Source organism: Vipera berus, assembly GCF_964194415.1.
Source record: "Vipera berus genome assembly, chromosome: 10".
In the NCBI taxonomy this organism is placed as follows: domain Eukaryota; kingdom Metazoa; phylum Chordata; class Lepidosauria; order Squamata; family Viperidae; genus Vipera; species Vipera berus.
In genome coordinates this window covers 17,746,316-17,760,338 of record NC_138213.1, presented here as the reverse complement: position 1 = coordinate 17,760,338, position 14,023 = coordinate 17,746,316, and the positions used below count along the sequence as shown (strand labels likewise).

At 44.3% G+C, this 14,023-nt stretch overlaps 1 protein-coding gene across 1 annotated transcript in view; it reads left to right on the top strand.

The window, feature by feature from the left end:
* Window positions 1-14,023, top strand: part of NECAB2 (N-terminal EF-hand calcium binding protein 2) — a gene marked incomplete at both ends in the record, with an annotated part of 159,772 nt that overhangs the window by 120,854 nt on the left and 24,895 nt on the right. Inside the window, 2 exons of the mRNA XM_081336063.1 lie at window positions 4,490-4,608; window positions 7,387-7,466. Coding sequence (XP_081192189.1) covers window positions 4,490-4,608; window positions 7,387-7,466 — 199 coding nt within the window. The remainder of the gene's footprint in view (window positions 1-4,489; window positions 4,609-7,386; window positions 7,467-14,023) is intronic.

The window sequence follows — 14,023 nt, the reverse complement described above, 5'->3', positions numbered from 1 at the left end:
TCTGACCCAGGTAGAGGGTCTTCTGTCTGTGCAGGGGGTTGGACTAGACCAGGGCTTTTCAACCAGTGGTACGGGTACCACCTGTGGTACATTGGCACCTAGAAGGTGGTATGTGACCATCCTAGAAAAGTGGTAGCGGGGGAGGGGAATGAGCTGAACCGGTGTCAGCACCGCACAAGCCTGAGCGAGAGACGGCTGGAGCTGCAGGGCTGTCAGGGCTCAGCGGAAGCGCCAGGATCAGTGCTTCTTCAGGGCTGTCAGGGCTCAGCGGAAGCACCAGGATCAGCGCCAGGCTCCAGTTGGAGCTCAGCGGTGATCCTGGCGCTTCTGCTGAGCCCAGAAGAAGCGCCGATCAGCTGGAATGTTGCAGCATCTCCAGGGTCTTGTGATTTACATTCAGATGCTTGGCAACTGATTCATATTTATGACAGTCACAGTGTCCCAGGGTCATGTGAAGTGACCAAAACCTGCTGCAACCACCCAGCAGATGAGAGGGGGAATAAAAACCGAACACTCCCCCCACCCCACCCCCGCTGCCAATCCTCAACAGAAATGCTCACAACAATGAAAACCTCAGACAGGAGGAAGAGCGCCGCCGGGCGGGCAGGCAGGTGTCTTGCTCGGCTGTGGCTTGGGGGGCACTTTTTTCAGTGCCATTGTAACTTCAGTCACTAAGCGAACTGTTGTAAGTCGAGGACTACCTGTACTTTTTTTTTTTGGTCATCAAGTTTTTGACCCCTTGCTGGGCGACTGGTGGTACTCGGATGTTGCCCTATCCTAAAAGTGGTACAACGGGTGAGAAGGTTGAAAAGCCCTGGTCTAGAAGACCTCCAAGGTCCCTTCCGAGTCAGTTATTCTCTTCTGTTCTATTTAGTCTAAGAACCACCGAAGAGAAAACCACATTTCCATCAAGACTGGCGGGGCAAGCTACTGTACAGATAACCCTCGACTTACAACAGTTTGTTTAGTAACCATTCAAAGTTATAATGGGACTGAAAAAAAAGTGACTTATGACCAGTTTTCACACTTTATGATTGTTGCAGCATCCCCATGACCACATGATCAAAATTCAGGTGCTTGGCAACTGGCTCATATTTATGACGGTCGCAGTGTCCCGGGATCACGTGGTCCCCTTTTGCAACCACCTGACAAGCAAAGTCAAGGGGGAAGCCAGATTCACTTAACAACCAGGTTACTAACTTATCAACTGCAGTGATTCACTGAACAACTGCAATCAGAATAGGAGCTGGAAGGGACCTTGGAGGTCTTCTAGTCCAACCCCCCCCCCCGCTCAAGCCAAAGACCCAATACCACTTCAGACAAGTGACTTGTCCAGTCTCTTTTTAAAAACCTCCAGTGATGGAACGCCCACGATTTCTGGAGGCAATTTCTGTTCCACTGGTTAATTGTCCTCACTTTTAGGAACTTTCTCCTTAATTCCAGGTTGCTTCTCTCCTTGATCAGTTTCCATCCATTGCTTTTTGTCCTGCCTTGTGGTGCTTTGGGAAATAGGTTGACCCCCCCCCCCAGTGCTTTTTTTGTGAATGAAAAAGGTGCCGGAACTCACACATGTCATGCAACCTGCCTTGCCTACCCTACAAGGTTCCATCCAAAAAAGGTGCCGGGACTCCGTTCTGAGCGTTCTATGACAAAAAAAGCCCTGACACCCCCCCCCCTTCTTTGTGGCATCCCCTCAAATACTGGAACACTGCTATTATGTTTTCCCCCCCCAGTCCTACTTTTCTCTAGACTGTGGCAGGAAACACCATAAAATGGGGCGAATCTCACTTAACAACTGTCTCACTTAGCAACAGAAACGCTGGGCTTAGTTGTGGTTGCACGTTGAGAACTACCTGCATATAAGCAGAGAGCAAGCTACACACTCACTAACACTGAGGATGTTACTTAGTCAGATAATGAAACTTCTGCAAGCAAACAACCCCAGCTCAGACAGCACCAGGGACCCCACAGTTTAATCCTGAGCTACAGATATTGTTTTATGGGTGGTTAATCTGGATTAAAGAAAAAAAAAAGGTCAGATATCCCAAGGAAGGCTTGGAATTCACTCTAGTAAGTTCTCTGTGACGTATTTGGCCTGGTATATGTGTTGAAGGAATGTCCTAACATATGCTGCCTTTAAATGCCAAGTCTGCTGCAACGGTTGTAAGTGTGAAAAATGTCATAAGTCACTTTTTTCAGTGCCATTGTAACATTGTAAGTCGCAGTGGCGTAGCGTGGGTTGTCAGCACCCGGGGCAAGGCAAGTAATTTGCGCCCCCTAACCCATGGGGCGCTGGGCGGCCGCTGCACTGTCCCTCCCCCAGATAGTCCCTCGCTCTCTCTCCGCACCGCACCGCACGCCTGGCACCCCCCCCTCCACAGTGGGCGGCGACCCGGCGGCTCGGATCGGATTCGCACAGCCAGCACTGCAGTGAGAGTGAGTGAGCCAGGCAGGGGCAGAGAGCTGCGAGTGCAAGCACGCCCCCCCAGATGTTGCGCCTGGTGCGGCCGGCCCCCCCCTGCACCCCCCACGCTACGCCACTGGTAAGTCGAGGACTATCTGTACTACTAGGCATGAATACCTGGGATTTAGATACAAGGGTAGGCATGTATACCTTTCATGAATATAACTTGTTAAAAATAGCAGGGATAAGTTTTTGTAATAGCTAAATTGGCCTTTTAAGTCCATGAGATGCATCAGATTATTCCCTCCAAAATCAGACCTTTAACTCTAACCTCAAAGAAGGGAAATTTAACCTAGAAACCTCTTCTCAGTGACTCATTGGTCTTTAGAAGTCAGGTTTTTTTTCTAAAATGCAAGAGGTCCAGTGCCAGAAAGAACTAAGAGATCCCATGAATCTAAAAAAAAAAACTTTCTCTAACATTTGCGGTGTCGGCATTCCAGATGTGCTATTGGGTGTAACATACTTGACCCAAGCAAGGAAAGAGGGCGGTGGTTTGCAAAATATTACAAGGCTCACTTCTCTCACATCAGGTAGCAACCTCCTCAGTGCTTCAAAAGGCATCCAGCACGAAGATCAAAGCATCCCCTCCTTAACATAAAATACACTAGATGACCCATGAGCCATTGAGCCATCATTTCAGAGAAGATTTCCTTACCTAAACAAATAAACAGAATGACCACAGATGGGTGAAAAAGCAGTGGAACAAATTCCGATTTCCCGCAGTCTTCCCCATTGACTTACTTCGGAGAAGCTGGCAGGGAGTGTTGGAAGTCACAGTCCCATGACTGTGGCATACCGCAGAAGTGCTGCAAAGTGGCCGTTCTGCAGTGGCCACAGCTTTGCCAATACAACTGGTCAGAAGATCCCTGAATTTCAATCCTAAGGGAGTAATGGATCCTGGACTTTGAACATGTTCTTTAAATTAGTATTTTGGTTCAATAATTGTTCCCCTATGATGCACCATTTCACCAGCTGAAGGTTACAAACAGACAGGAGAGCTTTAGTAGTATAAAGGTAAAGTAAAGGTAAAGGTTCTCCCGCACATGCGTGCTAGTTGTTTGCGACTCTAGGGGCCGGTGCTCATCTCCGTTTCAAAGCCAAAGAGCCAGCGCTTGTCCGAGGACATCTCCATGGTCATGTGGCCAGCATGACTAGACGCCAAAGGCGCACGGAACGCTGTTACCTTCCCACCGGAGTGGTCCCTATTTTTCTACTTGCATTTTTACGTGCTTTCGAACTGCTAGGTTGGCAGAAGCTGGGACGAGTAACAGGCGCTCACTCTGTTACGCGGCACTCGGGATTCGACCCGCCAAACTGCCGACCTTCTGATCGACAAGCTCAGCATCCTAACCCACTGAGCCACCACGTCCCCATTTTAGTAGTATATAATGTCCAATTGCCAGGTTTCTGTAGCCAGCTTTGTTAATCAATTTAGTAAAACTGCGAGAGCCTAGCCTTGCCTGAGTTTTTTGAGGATTTTTTTCAAAATGTTATCAGTGGGATCTCTTTGGGTGCTCCAACCCACCTCTGTTCAACTCCCCAGAGTGCAGTGGGGAAAAGTAGAAGAAAATACTTTATATGGCAATTTCTGCTTCTAAGAACACAATTAAAATAAACGGATGAGCCAATTTGTTATGCGATGTAAGAATTTGTTCCTGTCTGTTGAATTTAGCTCTAGTTTGATACATCTCATGAACCTCAAAGTTGGAGAAGGGGCAACTTTTAGCTGAAAGCTTCATTCTGATTCTTGGTCTGACGGTGTTATAATAAACTCAATTATGTACAGCCAATTGAGCTCTATTAGAAAGCTATATGCTGTATGACATTTCTAAATCCATTTGTACTTTATTCTTTCATTCTTTTTTTCATGTCTTTGAACTTTTTAAAGGGAATACTTTGTTATAGTTCTAAGGAGCTTCCGAGCTAGCAATGAGCGAAGGGTTTTTAAACTGTCGAGCTGAAATAAAGATAAAAGGTTCGCTCCCCTTTTCCATCTGGTTATCTGTCTATCCTTCTCCCATATAGACACATCCACAGTAAATCTGGCCACAATGCCATGGACAGCTGGTATGACAATCCCGTCTCTAGTTATTCTCCGAATAACAGAATCCTGACTAAAGAACGCAGGAAAAGTTTCCAGACTGGTAAGTCTTCTGGGTTGAACCTGGCTAGGTTGGAGATCAAAGAAAGCTTTGATCAAGGGGAACCTGTATTTGAAGTTTGAAGCAACCTAGAACTAAGGAGAAACTTCCTGACAGTTAGAACAATTAACCAATGGAACAACCTGCCTCCAGAAGCGGTGAATGCTCCAACACTGGAAGTTTTTAAGAAAAGACTGGACAGCCATTTGTCCGAAATGGTATTAGGGTCTCCTGCCTGAGCAGGGGGTTGGGCTAGATGACCTTCAAGGTTCCTTCCAACTTTATTATTATTATTATTATTATTATTATTATTATTATTATTATTATTATTATTATTATTATTATTATTATTATTATTATTATTATTATTATTATTATTATTATTATCATCATTATTATTATTATTATTATTATTATTAAACTTTTATTCATTAAACATGAACCTCAGGCAACTGAACACTCAAACTGACTGGCACTAATGGTTGACACGGGTTGCTGCCAGCATCCTAGGTATCAACCAGGTGTCTCCTTAAAATGTAAGATGTTCCAAGTAGCGCAGTTTTTTGTAGCTTTGCTGGAGTTATTGCAGGAAGCTGCAATTTCTTGATGTATTTTGCAAAGTTTTTGCCCCAATGACAATGGGTGTTACTGTTACACGTTTCATCCATAATCACGCAGTTTCGATGGCCAGGTCGTGGTATTTCGTAATTTTTCCCACTTCTTTTTCTTTGACTCTGGCATCTCCTGGTACAGTGTTATCAATCAACTGTTCCTTCCAACATCATCATCATCATCATCATCATCATCATCATCATTATTATTATTATTATTATTATTATTATTATTATTATATTATTATTATTTTCTCTGATGAGTGAAAAGGGGTCACAAAAACCATTTGCAATCAGGCCAGTTTGAATTTTATAAAGAGAACAAGCCCCTTCTAGCCGAAATAATACCAGTAGAAAGGGTGAATTGATCACTGTAGGTCAGACAATTGTTTGCTTGTGTGAATGTGCATTTTTTTTTACTCCTTGCTTTTCAAAAGGAAATTAAGCTGCTTAGGTGTGTGTGTGGGGGGGGGGAATGTGTGGCCTTACAAAGGAGGTCAGATTGCCAGGCCCCATCATCCTGATATGGTCCCTGCTGCCTGGAATTGGTTAGACGTGGGGTCTAACTAAAACTAAAAGTATTTTGATGCGATGGCTGAAAAGGCTGTTAGGGTTCCCTGTTGCGTCAACAGAGTGAGTTGGTCATCCTTTGTTCTGTTTCAGCTGGGCCTGGAGTCTGGTTCTGGCTCCAGTTCTGAAAGCCACCAAATGGAAACCCAAACTAAAGGAGAACAACAAAGATAACAAAGTGCCCCCAAATCCTCTAAGGCAGGGGTGAATAGAATATTCCAGAACAGAGTTGGAAGGGGCATTGGAGGTCTTCTAGTCCAGCCCCCACAGTGCCATCTGTTCCCATCAAAAAGCTTCATTGTTGAAAATATTTGAGCATTGGACCCATTCGCCCGCATGTCCAAGTCTCCTCAGTCGTCCCCAAGGTGGCTTCTTCCATATACTTTGACTTCCAGAATTCCCCCTGCCGGCATGAGGGAACCCATGGCTGGCTGGAGAATTCTGGGACTTGAAGTCCACAAGCTTTAAAGTTGCCAAGGTTGGATACCCTTTCTCTAAGGTACGATTGAAAGAGCCGATTGTATCTGGAAGAAAAACAAACAAGGACGAAACTTTTAGCTGGACCATTCAAAAGGGTAGGGGGAAAGGCTGCAGGTTGTTTTTGGGGTTTTTTTTGAGTTTGGCAGAGCGTTTACGCAGAGATAAGGAAGAAGCCATGAAGGTCGGCAGTTCGGCGGGTCGAATCCTGAGTGCCGCATAACAGAGTGAGCGCCTGTTGCTCGTCCCAGATTCTGCCAACCTAGCAGTTCGAAAGCACGTAAAAATGCAAGTAGAAAAATAGGGACCGCTCCGGTGGGAAGGTAACAGCGTTCCGTGCGCCTTTGGCGTCTAGTCATGCCGGCCACATGACCACGGAGACGTCCTCGGACAAGCGCTGGCTCTTTGGCTTTGAAACGGAGATGAGCACCAGCCCCTAGAGTTGGAAACGACTAGCACGCATGTGCGGGGGAACCTTTACCTTTACCTTAAGGAAGAAGCCATACCATCTGCAAATGAGGTCATCTCTCCACCATCTACCATAAGGAAGAGTTGCATACATTAGTTAGAGAGAATATACTCCATGTCAAGTGACTGGGAGCATTTAGGGTCAAAGGAAATGGTACCGTCTCCTTGTAAAGTGAAGGACCACTTTGAGGATGATTCAGGAGATTTGGAGATGCAAGTGACTGGGTCCAACGTTCAAATATTTTCCACACTGAAGCTTTTGTTATGGGAACAGGTTGCACTGCTCTCTGTTACAGTTCTTAAACAGAAGACGGTTTACGGAGGATGTTATATGACAGAATTTTTTTTCTTTCTAGAGGGTGGGCCAGTCTGATGAAAACTTAAGTACTCAGTTCTCAGACGAGTCCAAAAAAAGAGGTATAAATTAATAACGTCCAAAAATGGTATAGGGTCTCCTGCTTGAGCAGGGGGCTGGACTAGAAGATCTCTTAAGGTCCCTTTCTCTGATGTTCTATCTTTTTATGTTCTGATGACCACGAAACCGTCCTTTTCTGCTCTACCCTCCTCTCGATCCTTTCCACTGTGTGTTTAGCCTAGCTCAGCCATGCAAGCAAGTTGAATTTCTTCTTCTTCAATTGCATTTCTTTTTCTGTAGCATCTTCAGACACCAAGGAGGAATGCTTGGAAGCGCAAATCAACAGGTTAGCAGAGTTGATTGGAAGGCTGGAAAACAAGGTGAGCATTCCTTTTTTTAAAAAAAAAAGCATTTTCTTGACAATGGATAACTTAGGGAGGTGACTTTGAAAGGTTTTGTTTGATGAGGAGATAATGCTCACTGTAAAAAAAAGTTTATGTATATGCTAGAGCAGGGGTAGGCAACCTTGGCTCCTTTATGACTCGTGGACTTCAACTCCCAGAATTGCTGGCTCAGGAATTCTGAGAGTTGAAGTCCACGAGTCATAAAAGAGCCAAGGTTTCCCTACCCCTGTGTTAGAGCAATAGTTGTCAACCTTGGCAACTTTTAAGATGGCCAGGCTTCGACTCCAAGAATTCCGCAGCCAGCAAGGCATGTTGTTCTCCATCTGAGAAGAATCAACCCAACGTTGATTCTTCAAGACCAAGAAGCCTTGACAGGCCTGTTCTCCCTGCAGTATCTGTGGGCACCACAGCTGATGATGTTCCCTAGTTTGGTGATGAAATGTCTGCAAGCAAAGCACCAGGCTCAGAGAGCATCAAGAATTCCACAGTTCAGCATTCAAATACCGTAACATGGCCTCCTTGGAGTGGACATTCTCTAGGCCTTGGGGTGAAATGGAAGGATGGTACCTGAGATCAAAAAGGGAAGAAAAAAAAGATCAAAAAGTGGAACAACCTGCCTCCAGAAGCTGTGAATGCTCCAACACTGGAAGTTTTTAAGAAGAGACTGGACAGCCATTTGTCCAAAATGGTATAGGGTTTCCTGCCCGAGCAGGGGGTTGGACTAGATGGCCTCCAACGTCCCTTCCAACTTTACTATTTATGTGCCGCCTGGGGGCTTGGCCAACCCATGCATTATTTGTTGCTCTCCTTCCAAACGATTTAGCTGAGCTCTCAGCCACAACTTATTGTGAATCTTCCATTCATTTCCCTTCTGAAAAGTTTTGAATTAATGTAGGAGAAAATAATTCCAGCCCACTCTGTTTAATGAAAGTGCATTCCGCTGTTTAGCTAAGGCTTGAAAGAATAATGGGGGGGGAGGAGAACCTCACCCTGTCACTGTCCTTGAATCTTCCAGCATTTACTTCAGACGAATGAGCTAAGTTCGAATGAAGGAAGAGACAGAGTAAAAAATTCACTACATTATTAACGCCACGGATGTTCGTTATTTTCATCTCTTAGCACATCTCTCCCTAACTGCCATCTTCCCAAGCTAAAAAAAAACACAGGTTATACTGGATCCAGACAACGAGACTGTTCAAAAATAAATGTGGCTGAAGAATTCTGTTTCAGAATGGTACTTAGGGAGCAGCAGTGGTTGAAAAACGTATCAGATTTAAATTGGGCTTTTTCAGAAGCCGTGTGCCTCTTTTAGAAATTAGGAAGTTTCCATGTCCTAGAGAGGCATTCACACGTAGCAGTTCTTCTTGACTTACAACCATTCTTTTAGTGACTATTGGAAGTTACAATGGTGCTGAAAAAAAGTGACTTATGGCTGGCTCTCACAACTGTTACAGCTTGTTGTTGTTAGTTGCGAAGTCATGTCCATGGACAACGTTCCTCCAGGCTTTCCTGCCCTCTACCATCTTCACTTTTACAGCAGGGGTCTTCAAACTTGGCAACTTGAAGACTTATGGACTTCAACTCCCAGAATTCCTCAGCCAGCCCTGAGGAATTCTGGGAGTTGAAGTCCACAAGTCTTCAAGTTGCCAAGTTTGAAGACCCCTGCATTACAGCATCCCCCATGGCCACATGATCTAAATTTGGGCACTTGGCCCCTGGCATGTATTCATAACGATTGCACAGGAAATCTACTGGCTAGGGAATTCTGGGAGTTGAAGTCCAAAAGTCTTAAAGTTGCCAAGGTTGGACATTCCTGCTGTAGCTAGAGAGTTCCAATATCTCAGTGGCTGCCACAAAGAAGAGGGGTGGTGGTGGTGGGGTTTCAAGCTATTCTCCAAAGCACCTGAAGGCAGAACAAGAAGCAACAGATGGAAACTCATCAAGGAGAGAAGCAACCTAGAACTAAGGAGAAACTTCCTGGCCATGGGAACAATCAGTAGAATAAGTTTCCTCCAGAAATCATGGGTGTTCCATCAATGGAGGTTTTTAAGAAGAGATTGGGAGAGTCGTTCTTCTGAAATGGCAATAGGATCTCCTGCTAGAGCAGGGGGGTTGGACTAGACAACCTCCAAGGTCCCTTCCAACTCTGTTATTCCATTTCTCTGTGCCTTGGGGGCATCTTGCCAAGAGCCCCTTCATCTTGGCATTTCCGCAAAACGGTCTTTCTCCCCAATGAGGACATCTTTTGCCTTTAAATGTTGCCCAAAGTGGTTTTATTAAATTTTGATCTGTTACCTGTGCAAAGAAAATGTCTTCACCCAGTGGAATTTTTTGCAGCTATAATTATAAGGAGAACTTTCATGGCTCCAGGCTAGTTTTGAGAATTATTGCAAGAAGCAATTCCCCCCTGCTTTTAGCACTGTGCTGAGGAATACACCTGGGTCATATGCCTTTGTTGTGTTAATGTTGAAATAAAGCAGATTCCTGCTGGCTGGGGAATTCTGGGAGCTGACATCATATTGAAAAACAGTGCTGTGAAGGTACAGCTCCTTAGGGATTCTGACGTGTCCAAGGCGAGATTTAATTACTGTTCTAAATCCACAGGCAGCTGCAGTCACAGAATCCAGCACTTCCATCAAAATGGCCTAAGCGGTGTTACGACGCAAACTCCGTCCCTTTTGTGCACGTGTGCAACCTCACAAGACATGGACAAAAGCCTTGTGATGCGTCTTTTTCATTCTTTCCCACCCCCACTCCGCCAGGCTAGAAATCAAGAGACCATGAGTTCAAATCCTGCTTTGGCCATGAAAGCCAGCTGGGTCACCTTGGGCCAGTCATTTCTATCAGCCCAGCCCCCCTTGCAGGGTTGTTGTTGCTGTGGGAAAAGTAGGAAGAGGAAGATGTGTTGGATAGATTCACCACCTTGAGTTATTTGTAAAAACGATCAAGGTGGGATAGAAATAGTCAAATAAATAATGTCCCTCGTGTGCATCTCAGGAGACGCTATATAAATAGTCCTCAATTTATGACTGGTTGCTTAGTAACCATTTGAATTTATGATCGACCTGAGAAGGGGGACTTACGATCCAAAATTACAACAATCTCTCTCTCTCTCTCTCTCTCTCTCTCTCTCTCTCTCTCTCTCTCTCTCCACACACACACACACACACACGCACACACACACACACACACACACTTCAGATGTTCGGCAACATGGCTGTCTTTACAACTGTCTGAAGCATCCCGCACTTACATGACTGCATTTTACAATGGTTGGCCAAAAATCAACACTTCCAGTTTTGGGCAAAAGTGCACTTAAAGCAAACGATTTGTTCACTTAATGATTGCAGGGTTTGCTTTATGACCACTACGTCCACTTAACAACTGCCACCAAAAAAAAGTTGTACAATCAGGTTGAAGATGTGACCAGCCCCTTTTTACCAACATTATATCTTACGACAGCGGTCTTCAAACTTGGCCCTTTTATGACTGGTGGACTTCAACTCCCAGAATTCCTTCAACTCCACGTGTGCCTGGCTGAGGAATTCTGGGAGTTGAAGTCCACCAGTCATAAAAGGGCCAAGTTTGAAGACCCCTGTCCTATGACCATAAATGGACAGGCTTGTAACTCGAGGCCCTAATTCAAGGACTACGTGTAGGGTAGTCCTTTTAGGGTAGACTACTTTTAGACAAGGTTGTAGAAACAGCATTTTGCAAGTCTGAATCTCCTTTATCTTTGTGAGAATTGGGGAGGGTCTTCTCAAGTTAAACTTTTGGAGATTTCTTTCCTCTGACTATTGTCTGGATTGACCTCTTCCTTTTTCTCAAAATCATTCCTTCTGTCCCTTACAGAACTTCACCCAACTCATAATTGTAGAGTTATAGGTTAGCAGTCTTCCAATATTTGAGGGGATGTCACAAAGAAGAGTCTGTGCGGGGGGGTTTCAACCTATTCTCCAAAGCACCTGAAGGCAAGATAAGAAACAACGGGTGGAAAATCATCATCATCATCATCATCAAAAAAAAATACAACCTAGAACTAAGGAGGAATTTTCTAACAGTGAAAACAATTAACCGGCGGAACTCCTTGCCTCAAGAAGTTGTGGGTGCTCCATCACTGGAGGTTTTCAAGAAGAAATTGGGCAGCCATTTGTCCGGAGTGGTAAATGGTCTCCTGCTTGAGCAAGAGATTGAACTAGAAGACCTCCAAGGTCCCTTCCAGCCTTACTATTCTCTCTTCATAATTGTCACTTGGGTTGTCTTAGAAGGAAGTGGGAATAAAAGACAGAGGGGAAGAGCCATTTTCTCTCCAACGCAGGAAAAACAGGAAGTCCAGGCAGTTTAAAATGGATATAAAGGTTTATTGCAAGCTGAAGCTCTCTAAAAGAATCTGAAATAACAACAACAACAACAACAACAACAACAACAACAACAACAATAATAATAATAATAATAATAATAATAATAATAATAATAATAATAATAATAATAATAATAATGTTGGAAGGAACCTTGAAGGTCATCTAGTCCAACCCCCTGCTCAAGCAGGAAACCCTACACCATTTCAGACAAATGGCTGTCCAGCGTCTTCTTAAAAACTTCCAGTGTTGGAGCATTCACCGCTTCTGGAGGCAGGTTGTTCCACTGGTTAGTTGTTCTAACTGTCAGGAAATTTCTCCTTAGTTCCAGGTTGCTTCTCTCCTTGATTAGTTTCCATCTGTTGCTTCTTGTCCTGCCTTCAGGCGCTTTGAAGTAGTTTGGAGAACTACTAACAGTCAAAGCAAATTGGTGGGAGATAAAAGTCAAAGGAGTTCAAACATTCCAGAAAGTTATCTACCAACAATATATACATACATACATACATACATATATACATACATGTTAAAACACCAGGGAAATGAGGATATTCAGGCAGTTGAAATGAATATAAAGATTTATTGCAAGCTTAAGCTGTCTACAACAGTGGCCCCCCCACTTTTTGGGAGCCACGGATCAGTTTCAGGGAGAGAATTTTTTCCTGTGGAATTGGGTGCTGGTGGTCTCGTGCACTGCCTGTATCCCAGGCATGCATGGATGGGGCTTCACTTGCTTGCGCGACTTGGTTCCTGGCAGGCCAAGCACTGGTGCCAGTCCATGGACTGGGGGATTGAGGACCCCTGCTCTACAAGAATCTGAACTGCTAACCATCAAAGGAAATTAGTAGGAGTTAAGAAAGGAATTCAAGGTGGACTGGATTTAGATCGCTTGTAGGCATGAAGAGACTCTAGACTGATGACACGTTTCACCCCTCCCTCGGGCTCAGCCCTCATCTCCTACTTTTTTTAAATCTTCTCTCTCTCTTCGTGGGTTGAGCATATGCACGATGAAAACCCTTGAATCTGAGTAGCCTCTTTGGGAAAAATCATTTGCCGAAATCTTAACATTACTTCCTTTTATGTTGTCATAACGACTTGAGGGAGAGGATAACCTCCATAAAACAATGATTATTCTTACTTTATTTCTGGAAAGTAGTTGTCAAGGTAACAGAGGGGTGTTTTTTTATTAAAAAAAGTACAAAAATTAGCCAATATTTGTGGCCTTTCGACTTTACATTTCTAAGAATTATTTTTGGAATAACTGCAAATCCTGATTCTGCAAACCTTTGCCCCCGGTTGGAAGACAAAATCCATTCCTGGCAGAAGTTGAAGAGGGGAATTAGATGAAGAGGAGGAATTTTATAGTTTTGAGGATCCGTAAAGCGTGGCCACTTGAAGCATTTTGATAAGGAAAGGTATCTGTGGGAAGAGTCAAAACAATTCAAGAGAGCGGCCCCTCCCCATTTGTAACAAGTGATGTAGACAAAAAAGAGCACAATTGTGACAAGGTTGAGGGCCTCAGTTGTAGTGGTGTGATGAGTGCACCATTGGAAGACCTAAAGAAACCTATTCTCCAGAGCCCCAGAAGGCAGGACAAGAAGCGATGGATGGAAAATAATGAAGGAGCGAAGCAACCTAGAATTAAGGAGGAATTTCCTAAGAGGGGAACAACTTCCCTCCAGAAGTTGTGGGTGCTCCATCACTGGAGGTTTTTAAGAAGAGATTGGACAACCATTTGTCTAAACTGGTATCAAGGCTCTTGCTTAATCAGAGGGTTGGACTAGAAGACCTCCAAGATCCCTTCCAAACTCTGTTACGTTCTATTCTTCTGACCAGCTTGGTAACCGAGGATCGTGGAGAAAAACCTACCCCTGTGGTTGCTAAGAATTGATGGTGACTTGAAAGCACATACACAATCAGTCTGTCAGTGCAAGAGTCTATTACGCTGGAAAAGGTGGAAGGAGAGAGAAGAACAGGGCAATCGTGTCAATGAGTGCACTTTGGAAGACTTAAAAAGACCAGGTCGGGTACAAATTATCATGGAGAAAATTTATTTTTGTAGGGTTCGAAGGGACTTTGAATGTCTTCTAGTCCAACCCCTGCCCAATGGCATATAAGCAATCAACCATACACAGGGGTGATAAGCTTTCCATAAAGGATCAAAAGCTGCATACCTCT